At 39.3% G+C, this 23,526-nt stretch overlaps 1 protein-coding gene across 3 annotated transcripts in view; it reads right to left on the reverse strand.

Annotated features, from left to right (window-relative positions):
* Positions 1-22,753, reverse strand: part of RANBP3L (RAN binding protein 3 like) — a 45,581-nt gene extending 22,828 nt beyond the window's left edge. For all 3 annotated transcript variants that reach the window (XM_032851337.1, XM_032851336.1, XM_032851335.1), the window contains exons 1-2: positions 22,149-22,753; positions 130-188 (exon numbers count right to left, since the gene is read on the reverse strand). In XM_032851337.1, the coding sequence (XP_032707228.1) occupies positions 130-188; positions 22,149-22,239 (150 nt within the window). In that variant the 5' untranslated portion in view covers positions 22,240-22,753. The remainder of the gene's footprint in view (positions 1-129; positions 189-22,148) is intronic.
* Between the last annotated feature and the right edge of the window lie 773 nt (positions 22,754-23,526).

Genomic DNA, 23,526 nt, shown 5'->3' on the forward strand with positions numbered 1-23,526 from the left:
CTCGGCTCTGCTAAGTGAGGAGCAAGAGGATAAACTAAGGCAACCATGATACCATTCAGCGCCACTGGCTTCTTGAAACATCATTTTGTCAAAGTCAAAGTCAAACAAAGAAAATTGGCTTGATCTTACCTTAAAAGTGTGTTCTCTCTTTGCAAAAACGAATACTGGTTGAGCAATGACAGATTTTTCTGTAAAAGAAAAAGAACAGACAAAAAGTCAAATTATATTTGGATAAATGTAACACCACCTAAGGATGTTTGAAGATTTTTTTTTGTGTCGTTTTGTATTTTTCCTGCCTTTGGGTCGAATCCAAACTGTTCTTACATGGACACTGTAACTTGCATATTTACAAATGATTTTAACGGTTAATTACAGAAATGAATACTAGGGGAAAGCGATAATAATGTGTTTCCATAAAGAGTGAGATCATCCCATTAAAAGAACACACTTTAAGTGTTTAAAGAAAACAAAGTATAATTACCTGCATTCAGAATATCATTAGGACATCGTGATTAACATCTTTGCTTTTAGAATGAAAAAATGCAAGGAGTGAAAAATCTCATCTAAAAATAGTTCTTCTAGGGCCACCTGGGTGGCTCAGTGGCTTAAAGCCTCTGCCTTCAGCTCAGGTCATGATCTCAGGATCCTGGGATCGAGCCCCGCATCGGGCTCTCTGCTCAGTAGGGAGCCTGCTTCCCGGACTCCCCCTGCCTGCCTCTCTACCTAATTGTGATCTCTCTGTCTGTTAAATAAATAAATGAAATATTAAAAAAAAATAGTTCTTCTACTTGGGTTGGATCTCAAGGTAAAAATGGTATAGATATATTGCATTCCATCCTTAGAATGATCCAGAAATAATCTATATTTCCTTGATGGGAGTAGTCATATACTAAGCTGTGTTTTCAATATTTAGACTAAGAGTCAGTCTTCATCTTTTGTCCTCAGCCCAGCTGAGCTTATTAATCTTTTATGTTTTCTTACCTTAGGTAAGACAACAGAGAAAAACTCATTTATTATAGGGTGTAAATGAGTGATAACAACTTTAAATATCAGGAGTCCAAAATTCTAAGGGAAAATGACATGCTTGTTAAAAGCCTAGGCCCTGAAGTTAGGCACATGTAGCACTAATACTTGGGGAAATAATATGTTTGTACCTTTAGTTTCTTCATCTGAAAACAAAATGAAGATTAAAACAATAGTTACGTCACAGAGTTTATGGGACAATTAAATGGATTTTTGGATGTAAGTACTCAGATTTTTACAAGACAAAAATAAAAAAGAAAATATCTTTAAAGAAAGGATATGAACTATGTGGCATGCCACTAATCCCCATTCCAAAACTCTTAGCTGACATTGCCAGTTTATGACAATTCTCTTTCTTCCTTTCCCATTTTTCTTCCTTTCTCTCTTTCTTTCCCTCTTTCTTTCTTTCTCTTTCTTTCTTGCCCTTTCCTTCTTTCTTAAGTTGAAGTATAAGTGACAACACTTTCTTAATGAGCCCAAATATGATCTTAGAATTTTCCCATTACAGGTTTCCAGCAGCCATTACCAATATATTGTCCTGGAATACAAGCCAAGGTAATTTGCCCTCCCTGGGCTGAATAAATAAAACTCACTGAAGAGTTTCAAGGAACTATCAGACAACTACTTTTTTTCTTTATATGCTAGGAAGGGGTCTTCCAGTTCCCCATAATCTAATCCCATAAGAGTGTCAAAACTCTGCCAGACCACCCTTGCCAAGCTCCTGGGCCCTGTGATCTTGGGTACCTTCTTTCAGTCCAGTGAGGTAAACCATTCACTTTTTCATGCAAGCATTTACCACACTGCTGCCCTTGGAGCCAAGTGAGCTCCAGCAGAAAGCGCACAAGAACGTACTGGCATTCCCATCCATATTAAACTATAGCTCAGTGCTCTGTTCCTTCTTGAATAGACTCCTCTTCCAGCGATTACATTAGATTTAAGAAATGAGAACTCCAGTGACTTTGAAAGAAAATAGTCTTTGTGAATGTTCCGGGGAATACTTATGAATTAGAATTATAAATTAGCATCTTCTAAACTGGCCTTAGGGTAGTTCTGCCTAAAATAGCATGAGGAGCTCTAACCCTAGACAATGGACGTGCTGACTTTTCCTTGATCAAAACATGCAGCTAAACACAGGCAAAAGCAATCTTCTGGACAGCATTAAGTGTTCCTTGCAGCTTGGAGGACCTATGATAGAGTAAGTACATCACTGTTGTTCATTAATTCAATAAATGTTTATTTATAATATTTTGTGCCAGCCAACTTTTTTGAGCATCTTTTTTGTGTATACCCCTGTGCTGGGACAGGGGTATAGACCATCTGATTGAAGGTACAGTAGCCTCAGACTAACCACCTTCTCCCCTTGACACTGCATGGCACGTGGTTGGAAAGCAGAGACTTTCCACATCTCTTCCTTCATCTGGATTCTCCCAAACAACTCTTTTGGCTTCAAAGACAACGCCAAAATTAAGCATTTATCAAGCCATCAAATCCATAACAGTTTTCTTACTTGACCCAGTAGGAAAATTTCAAAACATAAGCAAGGTTCTTATGATTATATATATATGTGTATATATATATATATATGTATATATATATATACATATGTATATATTTTAAGAATTTATTTATTTTTTTGACAGACAGACATCACAAGTAGGCAGAGAGGCAGGCAGAGAGAGAGGAGGAAGGCTCCCTGCCGAGCAGAGAGCAGAGATGGGGCTCAATCCCAGGATCCCAGAATCATGACCTGAGCCAAAGGCAGAGGCTGTAACCCACTGAGCCACCCAGGTGCCCCTGATTTTGTATTTTTAAATTTATCCTCTTTTCTTTCTGATGTAGCCATTGATCAACCCATTTATTCAAAAAATGTGATTTGAGGATTGACTGTGTACAAGACACCTTGCAAGGCAAGAGAGCAAGGACAAGTGGTACAAGATGAGGCTGAAAGCGAGTGAACATAAACTTCTTTTTCTCCTCTTCTAATAAGTATCACAGTTTCCCCCTCCCCCAATTTTAGGTGGGTTGCAAGGCCTTGTCCCTGCCCTTACTTCTGTATGTTTAATGGACGGTCTCTGACAAACCTGCTTCATCTAGGGAAGCAACTGGAGGATTTTCTCAATGAATCATCCCAGAGAAGGAGGTTCAAAAGGCTCTGTGTAGCCAAAAGCAGATGCAGAAGAGGAGGAAGACCCTGAACAGGGAGTACCATTGACTCAGAGCAGCGGGAGTGGGGTGGACTCTACTAAGGGCCCCAAGTTTCTGCTGCACAGTTTCTCCCACGTAGAGTCCTGCAGACTGCCTCTCTGCTGCCTTGGTAGTTCAGGAAAAATGAAAACTGAGTCGTCCACACTGGATAGAACCAGGCTACTCTAGCCGGGGCCAGAAAGGTTATGGAAACAGTGTTGGCAGGAAAGAGAGTGGCAACAGTCCCCCTGCAGAGGGGCCGGCTCTGCCAAATGGGTCACTTCTTAATTGCTACCAGGACTGGAATTATCCACTTGGACCAAGGCCCTGGCAAGTCCTGCATTTTCTTCTCCCCTTCTTCCTGGACCTATCCACATGTCTGACACATCCTCTTCTCTAATTTCTTCTTGTGCACTCTTATCCCAGGCTCCAATACTGTTCTTTATGCCCTTGCCTTTTTTACTTGTGTCCAGCTCTGGGACTGGTCAAAGCATGGATTTTGGAGCTTTGAAGTGTAATGGTCCTAGAGCTGTTTTGTTTTGTTTTGTTTTTAAATTACTCTAAGCCTCAGCTTTATCACCTCTCTCCGTATGTATTTTGAAAAGGTTGTCATGAGGACTGAAGCAATGCATGCATATGGAGGACCTGGTACAGCTTCCTCTTCAAACCTGTTTGGAACAAAGCAGAGCCTCATCTATCATCCATCCATCCATCTGTCTATCCATCCATTCTCCATATACACACACATCTCTCCATATATCCAGATATTTGCAGTATCTTCCATATCTACCAATCGATTTATCCACCAATCCATAACATATAGCAATATATCAGACTACAGTTTGCACATAAGACATTCACTAAAAGTCAGATTCCCTGCCCTCCTCCTCCTCTGCCATCCAATGTTACATGCAAGAACCCTATGACTCTTGTTAGTCTCAGGGAAACATCTCATTGTTCCTTAAGGGTCTTTCTCTTTCCTTTCACTCATTACCTTATCCTTACCTTATTTCCTTTCCTTATATCCTTATCCTTATCCTTACCTTACCTTATTTCTTGTCCCTTCTCCTCATTGAGCTCCTATATTTCTTCTTTTACTCTCAGGAAGTTCCTGAATTCAGGCTGTGGCCCATACATAGTTTTAGAGATTGTTGGTCCTCGATGAGTGGTCCAGATTGACCAGTAGCATTACAGGGTGCTTATTAGAAATGCAGACCTCCCCACCCCAGACCTACAGAATAAGCATTTGGATTTGACACTATCCCCAGGTGATGTATATTTAAGAAGCAGTCCTCTAGACTATTCCCGGTTTCTTTCATCCGAGACCAAATTTAGGAAAATGGCAGTAGAGACTCATGGAGTCAATGATTAAACCTCCAGATGTTCTGAGTAACCTGACAATTAATGAGAAAATGATTATTACTCAAACCACATACTACGATTGTTATGACTCAATGTCGGGTGAAGTCAAGGGCTACTCTGAAGACTTAACTAGAAATCCCTGTAGTAAGGATATTAAAATATTGACATTGATATTGAAATCAGTCATTCAGCTATTTTGCTTAAAGCAATTAGTGATTTCCTCTCTGATGCAAAAGTTGGTTTGCTGCTTTGATGTGCCTAAAATCTGATTTTTTTTCCTTGAAAACTGTTTTCAGAAAATGTCTCTGCTTGAGATTATTATTATTGTTTTAAAGATTTTGTTTATTTGAGAGAGAGAGACAGCAAGAGAGGGAACGCAAGCAGGGGGAGCGGGAGAAGGAGAAGCAGGCTTCCCGCCAAGCAGGGAGCCCGATGTGGGTCTCAATCCCAGGACCCTGAGATCATGACCTGAGCCAAGGGCAGATGCTTAACGACTGTGCCACCCAGGCACCACTCTGCTTGAGATTATTAAATGTTGATTAAAATATTCATTTCTGCAAGGCAAAAAATCAGGCGAAAAGCATAAACTACATAAAAAACCTTGCCATGGTACTGAGATTCTTTGACAAAAATCGGAAACGCCTAAAGTTTCAACTCTAAAAATGATCTCTTTTGTAGAAAAAATAGACAAATCATAGCAAGTGAACTTTAGATTGGAAGCACAAGCATGAGACATTCAGTAATTATTTCTAGCCATACATGGAAGAGTTCTATAAAAATGCAAAAGGAATGAAATAAACAACAAATCACCCAGCCACCGACATATAAAAAGTAAGTCTTCGCAGGGCACGTAGCAGGGTCACAGACTGACATTATGAACTGTGATGGGACACTCTTGGTTCTATGTTATGAGATGCTTTGTACTGCCTTGAAGATCAAATAACCAGGACCCTGGAGGAAAACAGAGGCCGTTTACACAAGAAGTTTCCAGGCGGATTACAAAACACTAACTCAACTTGAGACACAGGATGAATGGACCTGCTGGACTGTTTCCAGTCCTGGTCATTGCTGCTGAAGTCATAACCAATTCTGTGTACTATAAATACAAAATTGTCGTAATAAATACAGTGTATGAAGTAGAAGGGAAAAACACTCACCCTGTCAATCAACTTCTACATTTTTCTGAGCTGCTTTAAGTTCTTGTTGAAAACGAAGTTATTAACTGCTCATTCTAAGAAATCTAACATTTCTAGTTTTGATTCATTATGAGAAGCGCACGCTAGGGACAAAAAGAACCAGCAAGAGAATTGCACAGGAAAGTTATTCCTTTTCTTGTCAATACCATGTTGATAAAGAAATCACTCATTTTCAAAATGGGAATCATATCAGATTAAGGAATTAGAGAAGATGAGAAAAGTCTATCTCAACTCACTGAACACATCCATCATCACCCAGAGTTTATGTAATCCATCCGATTTTCTGAACTCCTCTGCTTCTCATGCTGATAATCTTCAAGGAATCTGTTCACTGCAAATTCTAAAGAGTCTAGAGTTTTTCCTGCACTGGTGTGTACCTTGGTCTAGAACTTGATACACACAGGCCAATTTTGCAAAACCAAGGAATAGAGATAATGAAAGTCTCCAGTGTGAGCAAGAAGCAAGAAGACTTAGAGGTTGTGTCAAATACAGACCTTGCTACCCTTTTGGTGGTAGGACCAAGCCCTGAGAATTCTGCACTGAATACACCCATCCAACCTCACCTCCAAACTGTGCTGCTTAATTTATTATCCAGTTTTACGTGATAGTGGGAGATAGCCAGTGAATTAATTTCATTCGCATTTTAGAATCTAGAGACTTATAGTAGCAGTAATTCAGCTGAAGAAAAATTCGTATTTTTTAAAGTCACTGAGTTCACAATGTCTGTATAAGTGGAGAAGTGCACCGATTAAAAAACAGGTAATTTTAATTAAATCATTTGGTATAGAAGATCTGGCAAAATCATTCTGTCAATCAAAACACAACGGTGAAGGGAAAAAACAGGCTTTATATTTCTAAGTGTGTTCTGCAATTACCCCCCAAAATATATGGTCATCATGTGCACTGTGCTTTATATTTGGGGGTGATCAGTAACTTTTAAAATAGATATCATAGCACACTTTTAAATTTTACTATTATTCCAGGGTCAAAACATAATTCTTTGAATTATTTCTTTTTTCATTCTTAAAGACAGTAGCTACCATGTGATATGCTTGTGCATGTCATGATTAGTCTTTATCCTTTTGCCTTTTGAAGTGTTTAACTCAGTATGACTTTTGAGAAGTAACCTAAAGGGGCACCTGGGTGGCTCAGTCATTAAGTATCTGCCTTTGGCTCAGGTCATGATCCCAGGGTTCTGGGACAGAGTCCCACATCAAGCCCCACAAGGCCCCCATTGGGCTCCCTGCTCAGTAGGAAGCCTGCTTCTCCCTCTTCCACTCCCCCTGCTTGTGTTCCCTCTTGCTGTCTCTTTCTCTGTCAGAAAGAAAGAAAGAAAGAAAAAGAAAAAAGAAGTGGCATGAAAAATTAGACCTTGGTGATCTCCCAAGATGCTTCTTTTACAGACTGGTGTACTAGAAAACCTTACATTTGCATCATACTTCACCTATGATAAAACAGGTTTAAATACATCAGATTTTGGTGGCTTCCCGGGGACAGAATGCATAGTTTTAAACATCTAATCTTTGGCAGAAAACAGACCTGGACTCAAATCCATCTCCTGAACGTACTAACTATGAGCTAGTGCAGGTTTCCTCATCTGTAAGGTGGAGAGCATAAAACATTCTTCACAGAGTTGTAAGGACTAAGCGAGTTGATGTGGGCAAAAGGCTGAGCGTGGTGGCAGACACAAAATGCTCAGTAAACTCTGCTCTTCTGCATTACAGGCTTCTCAGAAGAAACATCATGAAACCATGTGTTCATCATGAGAAAAGAACGGCTCTAAAATTACCAGATGTGCCCAAGATCATACAGCTCACACTTATGGGTAAAGCACGTGAGAGCAGATTCCAAATCTGGAGCTTTGTCCTGTAAGCAAGACTCCCCCCGACCCCCTTGCCCCAGCTTCCACTGTGAGTGAAATGACTACTGGCCAGCTTCCTGACACTGTGAGATACCTGCGCTGTCACAGCTCCCCTCCTTCCGTGCTCTGTACAAGCCTCGCCAAGAGACCGTCTCAGACTGTGTCAGTCTCCCCGCACTTCTGTTTCACCCTCTGTAAACACTGCAAGAGGTTTCACCATTTCTGTTCCCATTCTGACGAAAGAATGTATTCGAGAATGTTGGCAGACCAGTGGCCTGGTGAGCCTTGCCATCCAAAATCTCCATGTCAATATATACATCCAATCACTGACCAAAATAACAGACTAATGTATTACTTTCGACAGAGCATACCTACTTCTCCATAATTTGAAGGAGCTATTTTATTGATAAATGAAACAATTTTGTGATAAGTTTACTTGCGATCTTTGATGACTTGAATATGTTTATCAGCAACAAACGTGAGACTTCTGGATTGAGAATGCCAAAAGGGTCTGTTTGTATCTCTTGACACTGTTCCTTTGTGCCCATGGGGTAATAAAGATGGGGAACGTGTCCTGGGATGTGCTTGGTCAACTTGGTACCATTTGGAAATACATATTTCATTTGACAGCGTTTATAAATCACATATTTTCCCCTCAGAATAACTTGCAGTGTGAAACTGCTTCCATATGTTAGGAACGGGTCTCTCTGTTTTGCTGAGAGAGGGGAAAGAGAAATATCATCTAAGTTTTATGACATGTTGAAGATTAATATTGAACAGGCACATGCACAGGTTTAAAATGGTATCTTTTTATTTTAAGTAATTCTCTAGTGTTTCTGGGCTGCTAAAATTAAAGAGGTGATTTTGACACGAAGTATCATATTAGTAAGAATTAAGTCACTCGTCACATAGACTATTAATAAGTCAGTATGGCTGAAGCATAGCTTCATACGTCGAATTCAGATAAATTTAAGTTCTTCCTCTTCAGTAAAGAAGCACACTATTTTTAAATTCCTCCATGATTCCAAGGACACAGGCCGGATGGAGAAGTTTGATTGCAACCTCTACTAATTCCAAATCTCTTTTCCTTAAACTTATTCCTCTTTGAGCCTTTGAGCAAGCAGGAGAAAAGGCTCCTTGTTTTCTTGTTTCCAGAGGAATAAATGGATGTTATTCCCCTGAGAACAAGACCTTGGAGGCCTAGGCCAGAAGAAAGGAGCAGAGCTGCCCACCCAAGGCGCTCATAAGCCCAGAAGCCCCGGACCTCTTTCTCTTCTTGGGAACTCACAGAAGCCGGCAGACGGGCATTCATCGTCACTGAAATGCCCTGCGGGCCTTCCTCGGGCACAGAACTGGACGGGAATAGAGTGATGCCTACTGCAGGTACCTTACTGCATTGATGTTAGAACTAATCTGGCAGAAGTAAAGGCCAGGTAGCAATTTGCAAACAGAAATATTTTGCTTACCATGCTACAAGAGAAAAACACTTTTCAAATTTATATGACTTGAAAAATTCTCAAGAAAACATAGAACGATCCTTTAAATTCATTCATTTTTTTTACCTGCAAGGTTTTTTTTTTAAACTGTGGGAAAAGATACATAACATAAAATTTACCATTTTAACTATTTAAAATGTACAGTTCAGCGACATTTAGGTATATCCACATCAAGGTGTAACTATCACCACCATCCATCTTGAGAACTTTTGCATAATCCCAAACTGAAACTCTGTGCACTAACCCCTCTTTCCACTCCCCCCGCCCACACCCTGTAACCACACTCAGTTCTGTCACTCTGTGAATCCAACTGCTCTAGGACACTTCGTGTAAGTGGAATCATACAATATTTGTTGTTTTGTATCTGACTTTGTATCTGACTGAGCATAGGGTTTTCAAGGTTCATCTATGCTGGAACATGTACGAAGAATTTCACTCCTTTATAAGGCTGATTAATATCTCAGCGTATGTATGTAGCACATTTTGGGACTTTAAAAAAAAATCAGCTTTTCTTCATTTGACTTCCCCTTTCCTTGTTCTCATTTGGCCACATATTTCTCTCTAGCGCCTCCCCACGTGTTTCCCTCCCTCCACATTTCCTGTTCTCCCCCTTCCACTACATATTCATCATTTTCTCAACATGCTTAATATTAGGATTATTACACAAGTAAATACTCTTTTCTATGGTATTTTCAAATGAGATAAAATGCAAGTTTATCTCATCTTGATTTTTTATCCATTTTAGATACTTTTCTTATGTGGCCCTTTTATCATAAAATTCTCAGATAGATATAGAAGGAACACAGTATGAGTTCTTTGCCTTATTAACTTTGAGGCACTTCTTTCCTCTGGTTTCAGTTTTTCTAGTGAAGATTGGTTGGACAAAGAGGAGTTTGAAGCTCTAACATTCAGTGATTGAGGAATATTAATCACTTGGATGAAGTTTTGGGGGGAAAATGTATTGATTCCTTTAATAAACATTAATTGCCTGCTATGATCAAGGTAATAGGCAATAACAATATTTTGAATTTAAATTAAATTTAAATCAATAAATGTGAGAAATGTCTACAAAGACAGAAAGACATTTGATACCTCTAGTACAGTAGTTTTTGAAGATTTGTTTTCTAAATCTTTTTTTTTCTCTGTATATTTGTAGCTGGAGTTCTTTTCTAGAAGTCCCTCGAAATCTACTTTGCTTTGTCCTACTATCAAAATAATCCCGTCTACTAATTCACTTTAGCTTTTTCAATTTTCAGAAAGAAAAATGGCAAATAATACCAAAACATTAATCCATACTTGAGAATGAAGTTCCTTGTGACAAAGTTGGTCTTGCTGGTCAAACGGCTTCTCCTAATCAGTAGTGCTGGCCTAAGTCTTACCCACGCTCAGTTTATAAAAACACACATGCACACGAGTCTTCATCTGTGACTCCATTTCTCTGCAAGACAACTAAAGTTTAACACAGACAGCCCTAGCCCAAAAATGTCCATTTCCAGAAAGAAGGTGTTCTCTCTGCTCAACTCCTTCCTCTCTAGATGGTCACACATTTTCTTCATGAATTACCTCCTCTCATCAGAACAAGAAAGGTTGGTGCTCTTTATTTAAATCAGTCATTACAGATGCCTACCCGAGAGGGACAGTCAAGTTACCAAGCTATAGTGTCTGGAAGTCTGGTCGTTTCTCTGCATCTGCCGAGGGAAAGGAATTTGTGTCCTGTTAGCCTTGGGCTCTTTTTGGACCTGAAGCCCATCCTGCACTGATACAGACCACTTACAAAAAATCCCTTTCCTCTCTCTCCGGTTTAATCTGTAGGTCCATTTTCATTTCCTCAGTTAGAGTTTAACCCCTGTCTCCTGGCCCAGCACATAGCCACAGGTTTCATGCTCTTTTGCTGTGGCCTTACTTAACCCCGAAAGCCACTTCAGACTATCATCTCTCGCCGGTAGTCTAGATCTTTCTCCTATGACCTCGTGCTTACTTATTGGCCATCCACGCAGGGTGAGTCTTCTGATCACTGGGTAGAAAGAATGCACCTTTTAACCGAATACGGGTATTTGCTGCATCTTGAATCCTGACTTTTGGATATTATGCTGGTTTTTCCAAAAGATTTCATTAAAAAGCAACTCATTAAAATTTCATAAAAATTTCATTAAAAAGGCAACTACCTTGCCTGAATGTTAAGACGTCAAGTCAAGTTAATGATTTAAGGTAAAAGTTGAGCCAGCTCTTTGAACGGAGCCCTCAGTTTAAATAAAAGAGTGAATGATAATAACGACAATTATTTTTTTAAAGATTTTATTTATTTATCTGTCAGAGAGAGTGAGCACAGGCAGAGGCAGAGGGAGAAGCAGGCTCCCCGCTGAGCAAGAAGACCGATGTGGGACTCGATCCCAGGACGCTGGGATCATGACCTGAGCCGAAGGCAGCCGCTTAACCAACTGAGCCACCCAGGCATCCAAATAATGACAATTATTTAGCCCCCTTTTCATTTGGAGTTTTGGATACTTCTTGCGTATTTGGTTGAAACCCAAATCATCTCTCCAAGGCCATATCAGCCCAGTTCCAAAAGTGGTACAAAGCGACATTTCATGCTTCACATGGGGAGAGATGGAGACCATGCAGTCACTGAGATTTAAGAGACAATTGCTTGCCCAGGAAGCAGACCACCTGCCCTGGGCTGGTAGGTCTGCACTGACACTGCTGCATTTTCTTACCTGTTTATTTTAGGGTCAAATACACCCTTTTGGGAGACAGCTGGATGCGGTAAGCAGTTAATATAGGAATTAATTGGTGACTTCAATGATGACACATTTTAAACTAAACCACAAACAGAGTTCATGGGCCAGCCATCACTCAGGTAGTTTGCATGTATTTCGCTGAGCATCTATCTTGTGCCCCCCAAAGAGGAAGCAAACATGGGTTAAACAGGCTCTGGAGTTTCTTGGATTAGGATCTTGGCTCAAGACCCCAGCTGTGAGGTCTTAATGTTACCTACCTCACGGGACTTTAATAAAGAAATGAGCTAACACACGCAAAGTGCTTCAAACAGGGGCCTGTCACGTGACAAAATGTGATTTGTTTATAGATGACATGGTAGCACTGTGCTTGGTCCCCGGTATAAACCCAGGTAACTGGTCCCAAAGAACTTGTACAACACAGTTGAGGAGGCAACATCCAAATGAATGAAAGAATTAGGGCCAAATCACAGAATCTTAGTTTTGAAAGGGATCTGATTGTTCTCCTAGGAGAACTTACCATCTGAGGTGTCTACAGCATCCTCAACAGATGGCCTCCCATAACACAGCATCAGGGTTAGAATGTGTGTTGTGGGCAGAGCTTACCAGCATACCCCACCGTATGAGCTACCCGGGTGCCAATCTCAGAGTCCTTCATTCCATAGGATCAGCTTCCTGTCTTCATCGCCAAAATGTCGTGCAGTTTCAGATTCATCTGTGTGGTTCCATGGATCAGTAATTCAATCCTTTCTACTCCTGGCAGTATGCCAGTCTATGGACATACTAGTTTGCTTATCCATTTACCTGCTTAGGTACATTCGGGTTGTTCAAATGTCAGAGCGCATAGGTATAATATTCGCTATCAACATTCCTCTGCAAGCTTTCTGTGGACATACCATGTTCATTTCTCTTGGGAAAATACTTAAGAATGGAATTGAGTACCACATGGTAGGCATAGATTTAACTCTAAAAGAAACTGCCAGACTGTTTTCCAAAGTGGTCACACCACTTCACAACAGTGAAGGGGAGTTCTGGTTGCTCCACATTCTCTGAAACACAGTAGCATGGTGTATTTATTTATTTATTTTATTATTTGTTAATTTACTTATTTTTTTGCACTGCTGTATTCAATTTTAGCCGTTCTGGTGGATGTAAAGTGGTATCTCACAGTGTTTTTAATTTGCATTTCCCTGATGACTAATTATGTTGAGCATTTTTTGAGGTGGTTATTGGACATTTGTATATCCTTTTTCTAAAGTGTCTGCCAGGTCATTTGCCTATTTTTAAATCAAATTGTTGATATTGAGTTCTTTAAATATTCTGATTATAAGCTTTTTTTCAGATCTATATATCACAAGTGTTTTCTCCTAGTCTTCTTTTTTTCTTTTTTAAAAAATTTATTTTATTCATTTATTTATTTGAGAGAGAGAGAGACAGAGAAATCAAGAGAGAGCATGAGTGAGGAGGAGAGGGAGAAGCAGGCTCCCCAGTATCGGGGAGCCCAATGGGGGTCTCCATCCCAGGACCCTGGGATCAAGATGCTTAATAGACTGAGTCACCCTCAGTCTTCTCTTTTTTTGTATTAATGCTATCTTTTAAACAACAAATATATTTTTTTAAACAACAAATATTTTTTAATGTTCATAGTCTAGTTTATCTATTTTTTTGCATGTCTAAAAATTACCTATTCCAATTTTGTGAAAATATTTTCCTGTGTTTCCCTCTAGATGCTTTAGGGACTAAGCTTTTGTATTTTCATATTTCATCCCAAATTAATTTTTGTGTGAGGAAGGTAATGAGGTCCATTTTTAGCAACATGTTTAGCCATTTGTTCCAGAGCTACTACAAAAAATATTACCTTTCCTTCTTTGAGTTATCTTGGTATCTTTATCAAATATCAATTGGCCAGGGGCACCTGGGTGGCTCAGTGGGTTAAAGCCACTGACTTCGGCTCAGGTCATGGTCTCAGGGTCCTGGGATTGAGCCCCGCATCAGGCTCTCTGCTCAGCAGGGAGCCTGCTTCCTCCTCTCTCCCTGACTGCTTCTCTGACTACTTGTACTCTCTATCAAATAAATAAGTGAAATCTTTAAAAAAATATATCAATTGGCCAAAAATGAGGGAATCAATTTTCGGGCTCCTTCTTCTATTTTAATAATCAACTTTCTATCTTTATACCAATATTACACCATCTTGATTATTGTATCTTGAAATCCAAAGCACAAATTGTCAACTTTGTTCTTCAAGATTTAGCTCTTTTAGGTTCTTTGCATTTCCTTAGAAATTTTAAATTAGCTTGCCAATGAAAAAGAAAAGGGTCTACTGGAATTTTGATTGAGATGGCCCCCACTCTCTAGATCAGTTTGAGGAGGATTGATATCTTAATGATATTGAACCTTCCAATTTGTGTATTTAGTTCAATATTCTTTCACTTTTCTCTGCATTTATTTAAGTGTACATACAGGTCTTGCACATATTTTGTTAAATTAATCTTTAAGGTTTTTTTTGTTTGTTTGTTTTTTTAGATTTTATTTACTTATTTGACAGGCAGAGAGAGCCAGCGAGAGAGGGAACACAAGCAGGGAGAGTTGGAGAGGGAGAGGGAGAAGTAAGCTTCCTGCTGAGCCCCAGCTTATGCAGGGCTTGATCCCAGGACCCTGGGATCATGACCTGAGCCAAAAACAGATGATTAATGACTGAGACATCCAAGTGTCCCAATCCTTAAATATATGTATCTATATCTATAGATAGATAGATAGATAGATAGATAGATATAGATATTTATAAAAAGGTACTACTAAAGGAATACTTAAAATTTTTCAATTTCCAATTATTCTTTGCTAATATATAGAAATACAATTTTTTTTTGTATATTGACTTTATATGTTGTTATCCTGTGACCTTGGTAAACTCATTTATTCTAGTATTTTTTCTTTTAATGGATTCCTAGACTTTTTTCTATACCAACTATCATCCATCTGTGAATATAGTTTTACCTCTTTTTTTCTGATATGTAAGACATTTATTTCTTTTTCTTAACCGAGTACACTGGCTAGGACCTTCAGTTCTATTCCATAATGTTGAGTATAACTGATTATAATGGACATCCTTGTTTTCTTCCCAATCTTAGTAGGAAAGTGTTAAGTCTTTCATTGATAGTGAAAGTACTACCTTAGCTGTCAGTTTTTTGAAAACGTTTTTTATCAGGTTGAGGAAGTTCCCTTCTTTTCTAAATCCTTCTAGAGTTTTTACATGAATGCCTGTTGAATTTTTTTTTTTTTGGTATCTTTTTGGCACAGTGTTAATCATAATATTCCTTTATTATCCTTCTAATAACCAGCTGTAGGATCTGTAATAACACCCTCTATCATTTCTGATATTTGGTAATATTTTGTTTCTTTTTAATGGAAATTAAGAGTTTATTAATTTTATTAATGATTTCAAAAATAACTTTTGAGAATCAAAGATGAGCACAATATTTCTTTCTAGTTTTGGTTTTGAGAATAGGAAAAAATGAAGGTTTATTTTGTTTTGTTTTTGTTTTTATTTTTTAAGTCCAAATTCAGAAATGTAATTAGGGATGGCTTTGGGCAGCCACGGCTTTAAAATATTTTTGGTAAAATACACACACCATAAAATTTAGCATCTTAATCATTTTTAAGTGTACCGTCCAATAGTGCTAACTGCATTCACATGTTTGTGTAATCCATCTCTAGAACCTATTCATCTTGCAATACTGAAAGTCTGCACCATTAAATAATAACCCCCTAGGCCCCTTCCAGCCCCTGACAACTGTCATTCTGCATTCTGTATCTGTGAATGACTACTCTAGCCATCTCATATTAGTGGAATCATATACTATTTATCTTTTTGTGACTTGCTTGTTTTATTTGGCATGATGTCCTCAAGATTTATCCATGCTGTAGCATGTGTTAGAATTTCCTTTCTTTTTCAGGCTGAATAATATTTTATTGTATGTGTTGACCACATTTTGTTTGTCTACTTTTTTGTCAATGGACAGACGGGTTTGCTTCCACCTTTTGGCTTTTGTGAATAATGCTGCTATGCACATGTGTGCAAGTATCTGTTTGAGTCCCTACTGTCTCCTTTTGGGGAGATACCCAGAAGTAGAATGGCTGGATCACATGATAATTCTATTTTTAGTTTTCAAGGAACCGCCATACTGTTTGCCACAGCAGACGCACCATTTTGCATTCCCACCAACAGTGCATACAGGTTCTAACTTCTTCACATTCTTGCCAACACTTGTTATTTTCTGTTGTTGTTGTTTTTTTTCTTTGATGGTAGCCATCCTAATGAGTGTGAGGTGGGAAAATGAAGTTTAAGCCATTTCATATATTTTACAAATCCTTATATATGAGCCATCTATTAAGGACGTTTTAATGGAAAGGATTCCTGTCCTAGGTGAGAGCTTGAACATGATCAAATCTAACAGAATATGAACTCTCTCCTTTCTAATTATTTTAAAGTGATCTATATTTGTTTCCACCAATCTGTGCCTTTAAAAGAGAGTAAAATGGTTTTGCAGATAGGACAAAACTCATTCTAGCCTCCTTGAGACTCCTTTTGGTGAAAGAAAAACAGAAATATGTGTACGCCTTCTTCTTTGATCCTTGTTTATATAGGCATGCATCATCCAAAAGACATCACACTGTCTAGGCCGTATCATAATTTTAGAATCACAAAAAAAGGAAGGCTAATACAAATCTATTTTGAGAAGTATAGTATATATATTTCATCTAATTTTTTCATATAAAAGACATTATTTCATTGTTTGCCACTACTGGGCTCCCTTTCTCATGGTTGTGTCTTCAGTTCTGAGCATTTAAATTTTTTAGGTGTTCTAAGTTAAGTAAGTTCATAAATGCTCACAGAATATATTGAGGGGAGAGAGCACGTTTGCAGCACTCAATAGTTCAGACTTCGGAGCAAATTTGATTGTACAGTAAATAGGCCCCACTTAGCCTTTATATTTGTATTTACTAAGTTCAAAGCTAAATTAAGTGCCTTCTGAAACCCTCAAGAGGAGTGTGGCTAAAATACAAAGAATGAGGGTGCATACAGCAAAGTCAGAACATTATGGAATCAAACCACTTTTTCTTTCACCCAAAAAGTTGAATAGGTATCATTAGCTGAGTTCTCATTACTGAATACCTCTAAAAAAACACATGATAGAAAACAAACCTGGGAGATAAGCATCTTTGCATTTCTGGTGTCTAACACAGAATCCAGCAGTTGGCAAAAACTGCACTGAATAAGTAAGCGACTGAAGGCATTAATCTATTTTTCTTGACTTGCAGGAAACTGACCTGACACTAAGAACAGAATTCATCCAGAAAATCTCAGCCAAAGTGTGATGTAATAAAGAATAGATCTGGTTTTTGTTCTCTATTCCTTGCTCAGAGCTTCAAAGCATTTAGAATTTCCCGACTAAGTGTCAGGTGTCTGTTTTACTAATGAGGTGTCTCCAGGGAGGGGCTAGCCACACCAAAAAGACCAAGCAACTATACAGTTGGAACTTCTAGCCCTACGTCCTACCCCCAACCTGAAGAGAGGGAAGAGAGACTGGAAATTGAGTTCAATCATAGTCAATGACTTAACCAATCATACCTACGTAATGAAGTCCCATATGAAAACTCTGGACACCCATGCTCACTGGAGCTTCCTCATTGGTGATCTCACTGATGTCCTGGGAGAGCGGTAGACCCAGACTCCATGGCGACAGAACTCCTGAGCTCAGAACCCTCCCAAACCTTGCCTTATGTATCTCTTCAGTTGGCTGTTCATGGGCATTCTTTATAATAAAATGGTACAAGGCTTTCTTGGATGCTGAGTCTTTTACCAAAGTTTTAAACCTGGGAGAGTTGTGGAAAGCCTTGCATTTTCAATCACTCAGGCAGAAATGGAGGTGCCTGAAATTTTGTAGCTGGTGTTTGAAATGGTCCGTCCCATGAGACTGAGCCCTTAACTTTGGGAGTCTTCACTAAGTTTGGATAATACCAGAATTGAGTTAAATTGTAGCACACTCGGGTGGTGTCAGAATGAACAAAAGCAGAAGGAATCCTAATGCAGCTTGAGGGTTTGCAGAGAAAGTTCTTTGATATGGACCAATGAAAAAAAATTAAACATTGTAATGATAGGAATCATGGATTCTATGATTCAGCTCTATAGAGCAGAAAGTGCACTGAAAGTAGGCCTTAATAACTACATAACCTTAGAAAAATCACTTGACTTTAAGGATTCCCAGTTTCCACATCTTTGAAATTGAGGATAATGATGCCCACTTATAATAGTTAATTTTATGTATCAACTTGGCTGCACCACAGTGCCAGATATTTGGTCAAACATTATTCTGGATGTTTTGGTGAGGGTGATTTGGGGTAAGATTTACATTTAAACTGGTGGACTGTGAATAAAGCAGATTACCCTCTAGAATGTTGTGGGCCTCAACCAATCAGCTGAAGGTTTGATATAACAAAAGACTAACCTGCCCTGAGCAAGAGGAAATTTCAGATTTCAGCAGCAACATTGGTCAGCTCTTTGCCTGGGACTCCAGCCTGATGGCCAACACAGAGGATTTTGGACTTGCCAGCTTCCCTGATTGTGTGAGGCAATATCTTAAAATAAATTTTTTTAAATTTCTAAAAAATTAAAATCTTAAAATTTTTAATCTAAAATTTTAAAGACTATTTTTAATTTTAAAGGCTATTTATTTGAAAGAGAGAGAGATCAAGCATGCAAGTGAAGGTAGGGGCAGGGGAGAGGGAGGGAATCTCAAGCAAACTCCACACCAATCACAGAGCCCCACATGGGGCTTGATCCCAGGACCCTGAGGCAATGACCTGAACTGAAATTAAGAGTCAGATGCTCAACCAACTGAGCGACCCAGGTTTTATTTATTTAAAATAAATTTCTATCTTTATCTCTATCTGTTTCTTTATCTCTATCTACACATACACACACACATCGTACAGATTCTGTTTCTTTGGAGAATCTTAATACGTGACCTTATGTGACTATTGTGAGAATTAAATACGGTAACGTATTGAAAATTTTATAATTTTTAAAGCCTTTTAGAAATTTACTTTGTAAATTTTAAAGTATACAGCATTATAAAACATATGGTGAATTTTGCCTAGTACCTACATGTATTGTGTACTGAACAGTGTTGAGGTTTTGCATACACAGGTTAATGTTGACAAATGTGGCCTCAGATTAGAGTTAGATATCAGTGGATTTGAACTCTCCCAGAAGAAGCTATCAGACAGCAACAAGTAGAGAGAGGACCTTCCTGGACTTCTGTTCTGGACTCTGTACCAGCTGTTGCTGTAGCAGGTAAATACTGGCTGGACCGAACACCACAGCTTAGTTGGCTTGATTCAACTCATGGACTCAGTGACCAGCCCAGTGCTTTGCAGAGTCATTGTTCAGAGAGTTGCTAAAAAACAAGTGACTTTTATCTCAGTGATCACCCAAAAAGCACAGCTTTATGACATCAAGCACCTCAACATAGAGCATGGAGGGCTAGAAAGTATGTATGTGTTGAATCTGGTTGCACCCTTGGAAGAATTAAATGCCAACTAATCATGGCCCATACATTAAGTTTAAAAAGCTGGCATTTTGGTGTGGCTCGGGGTAGGCCAAAGCCACAGACTCAGAATACCTCAGTGAATAAATCCGCAGCGGACCTCACTCTCTGAAACTAATGGCTTTTGCTTTCTTGGACCTTTGCTGAACTTTGCATAATAGCAAGGTGCAAACAGAGCATGGAGGAAAATCCAAGGCCACTACACTCAAAGAACACTTGTCAACTCGGGCACAGTAACTAGAACGCTATTTAGCAGCATAGCAAACACTGCCCAGTGTCACTTGTCCGTTCAGACCTCTAGATGACAGTTCTTATAGCTGTCCATGGCTTTTGTGAATTGCATCAGCATGCTTTATAACTTTATGGATTGTGGCTTATGTGGGCTGATATTTTGCAACTCGGTTGTGGAAGAATATGGTTGCTTTCAAAACATTCTAGGCAAAAGCTTCAGTCTGACAAAAGAGACCAGACTTCGTGTCTCGTTGGTATTTTGGGAAGTATGTCATCATAATGATATTTCCAGTGGCCTCTGAATATGGCCAGGATGAGGAGGGAATATTAAGACAGACTGCCTTCAGTGAAAAAAAACAGCGGGATAGTATTTCCACTTATAAAATTGGGAAAAACTTTTAAAAATATTACCCCAGTATTACTAAAAATGTAAACTTCTGGTTGGAGGACCAATTGGCAAAACAAACAAACAAAAACAAACACAAAAAAAGCCCACAAAATATTAAAAACATACATATTCTTTGACTTCACAGTTTCACCACTAAGGATCTATCCCAAGAAAGTAATCTTTCTCTGCAATGATTTATCCATTAGCTTATGTGAAACACAGTGTTGTTTGTAATAGTGAAAAAATAGAAATAAAGTGTCCCATAGAGAGCTGCCTAAGGAATTTCGTTACAGCTATTTAAAGGAATAGTATACAACTGTTAAAAATAAGGTTGTAGGGGCACCTGGGTGGCTCAGTGGGTTAAGCCTCTGCCTTCGGCTCAGGTCATGATCTCAGGGTCCTGGGACTGAGCCCCACATCGGGCTCTCTGCTCAGCGGGGAGCCTATTCCCCCCCCCCTCTGCTTGCTGCTCTGCCTACTTGTGATCTCTGTCTGTCAAATAAATAAATGAAATCTTTAAAAAAAATAAGGTTGTAGAAGAATATATGACATGGAGATCTGTTCGTAATCAATTATTAAATTAAAAAGCAGTTTACAAGACAACTATATGTGAAATAACTCTATTTAAAAGACAAGCCAAGGAATAAGCTGTACATGTGCACAGAAGAAAAGGCTAGAAGAATATACATTAAAATGTTAATAGCAACTATCTTTGGGTGATGATTTTTACCATCTCCTTAATGCTCTCCCTGGCAAATTTTATAGAATAAATATTATATTAGCAACGGAGTGGGGAGGTTACTTTAAGCATTTAAAACAAAAGGAAAAGCCAACAAAAACCTATGATGATTTAGAGTTTACTAACAGAAGGATAAGAATTTTACAATGTTATGATTAAACCCCTGCACATTCTGGGACTTGACATGCTAAGGCAATTAGTTTAAAATAGCTTACAGGAGCCCTGATGATACAGAATGGTTTTAAAATTTTCTGCTATTTCCATTTCTTGTAAAGTATTTTCTACCCACACTATGCCAAGCCTTGTACAGCATAAGTCCAGTAACGAATGCAGGGAGGTGGCCTGACACTGTCTTGCAAATGTCAGCACATAGATGCCACCTTGGAAATGGGAGTTTTCAGTGCATGAGCCAACACTTTCCATGCCACTAAAATCTAAAACTGTCTGTGGAAAAGTAAATCAAGATCTGGTAGCCTAGATCCATACACAGAGACATCCACCAGCCGTTATAGGGCAAGTTAGAAACGCCTGGGGCCAATACTCAGCCTCTGGGGAGTGATGATGTCATCTATGACAGCACCCTGCCTTTTCCCCAAGTGTCCTTTGCTGTCTGTGACAGAATGGATTGGAGGGATCCTCTTGGCTATTCATGTCCACCATCTGCCACTAATCAATGCAGCTGTGTAGTAGATGTAAAATTTTAAAAAGACTGATGGTGAAACTGGCTGCCAGGTGGACAGTTTAGTCTGAATGAGGACCCATCACGTGAAATGTGACACTTCTCCCTGTATGTCTCCAGCTGTTCCTACATCATAACAGGAAGAGAGTTAAGAATATATTTATTTTTCCCACAGATGAATGAGTCAGAGACCCAGGCAAAAATTAGGTTTAAACTTTAAATCCAAAAATGTGCCATTAGTGGCAGGGCAGGGAAGATAGTTCCAGGCTAACTTAAAGTTACTCTCAGCAAGTTCCCCTTGTAGCTGATTCTGCTTTGCCTGGATGGGCGTTTTGAATTACACAAGTCTATCACACTCCAGAAAAATGACAGTGGCCAGAAGTTTAAGCATATAAGCCTCCGACTTGCAAGTCCAAGGAATATGCTTTCTTGATCGTCTCCCACGGTCCTTTCAAAACCAATAGTAGATCCAAGTTAAGTCACCCTGATGCATCACGAGTATGCCGGTCTCAGAGTTAAAAAAAAAAGATGGTAAAGGATTTTACAACCAGAGATTCCCCAAGTTCTTCCCCAGCCTACCATTCTTCCTGAAATGCAAATGGCCCAGAGATCACTGAACACATAGCCCATTAGCCTAGCTGACTCACCTTGCGGTCGCGGGTCTTCCGGAAGCTTCAGTTTACAGGTGTACGAACTGTTAAACAGGTGGCTGCTGCCTTTTCTTTGTACGGTAGACATGGTGCTGGCGATAGGGCTGTGGTTGCAGTCTCACTAGGGCATTTCCTTCCCTTAAGGGTCAGTCACCTAAAATGGTCTTCATCAGACACGCAGAGCCACAGAGAAACATGCAGGTCCTGTCCTTGAGTGTAAAACATTTACTTCTCTAATAAACTTCCAAGTGCTTCCGAGTCATGATTCTTGAAATAAATATTTACCAATTTAATTTCCCCTACATATAAAGATGACAATTCGTTTGGATAAAAACACAACTTAATTCTTCTTTCATCTCAAAGCTCTTTGAAGCTTTCCCCCCTTCTGGTGCAAAATTCTACAAAATAACTATTTCTAACCAGTTACAGTTTTGGCAATTCTTGCCTCATCTGCTGACATGAAATCGAATGCCTCTGGCATTTAGAGAGGACTGCTAGAGTAATAGACGCAAAATTTAAAAAGTCCTGCTGAGTTAAATCAGATGATTTCGAAGCCTGGTCTGAGTTACCCTTCGTGACAGCTGAAAGTGAACAGTTCTTAAGGGAAGCTGAGGGAGGAGGAGCCGAGGGAGCGAGGCTGATTAGCATAAAGAGGCAGGCAAGAAATGGCATTGGAGTTGCTTTGAATGATAGTGACCAAAGCAGGGATTCTAAAAAGATGCCCTGATGTTACAGTAATCACATACCTGACTTCTGCTACTTTGTAATTTAAACAAAAGCTCAGAGCAGAGGTTTCTGCTGCGTGGATATTCATTTGCACATGCAACAGCTAAAGGGTATAACTGGAACCGGTAATGAGCTCATGGAAATATACTGCTGGAACTTTCAGTTTCTGTAAACACCTCTGAGTCTTCAGAAGGGGGCAGCTACGGAGCAGCCTGCCTGCCAACACAACTATTTGGAGTTCTGGAAGACAAATAAACACATAAAACATTATCTTTCCAGCAATCTACCTCTCTTTCCCCTTGCACTCTCTATTTCCACTTCTAGGTCATAAAACACAGCTTTCTCCAGGGGTTTCTTGTGCTGCCAAAGCATATTTCATTGAAATATTCATTGAAATAATAGGATATTGGATTATTGTTTAAAAAACAAACCCTGAGCACCTTTCATCAGACTGGGAACCCTGCTACCTCTGAAGTTGTAATGAATGTTAGCAGATCCTGCCCTTTAAGATTCACAGCTCGTAGATTCTGAACCCAGGTGGTGGGCTGGGGCAAAGGAGAAAGGCAGAGTGGTCCACCTCAAATTCTGGGTGGAGCAGCTTCCTGGGCATATTTGGAAATTGGTGCTAAACCTGACACCTTAACTAGGT

Source organism: Lontra canadensis, unplaced genomic scaffold, assembly GCF_010015895.1.
Source record: "Lontra canadensis isolate GAN:19392208 unplaced genomic scaffold, GSC_riverotter_1.0 scaffold5, whole genome shotgun sequence".
NCBI classification, from domain to species: Eukaryota; Metazoa; Chordata; class Mammalia; order Carnivora; family Mustelidae; genus Lontra; species Lontra canadensis.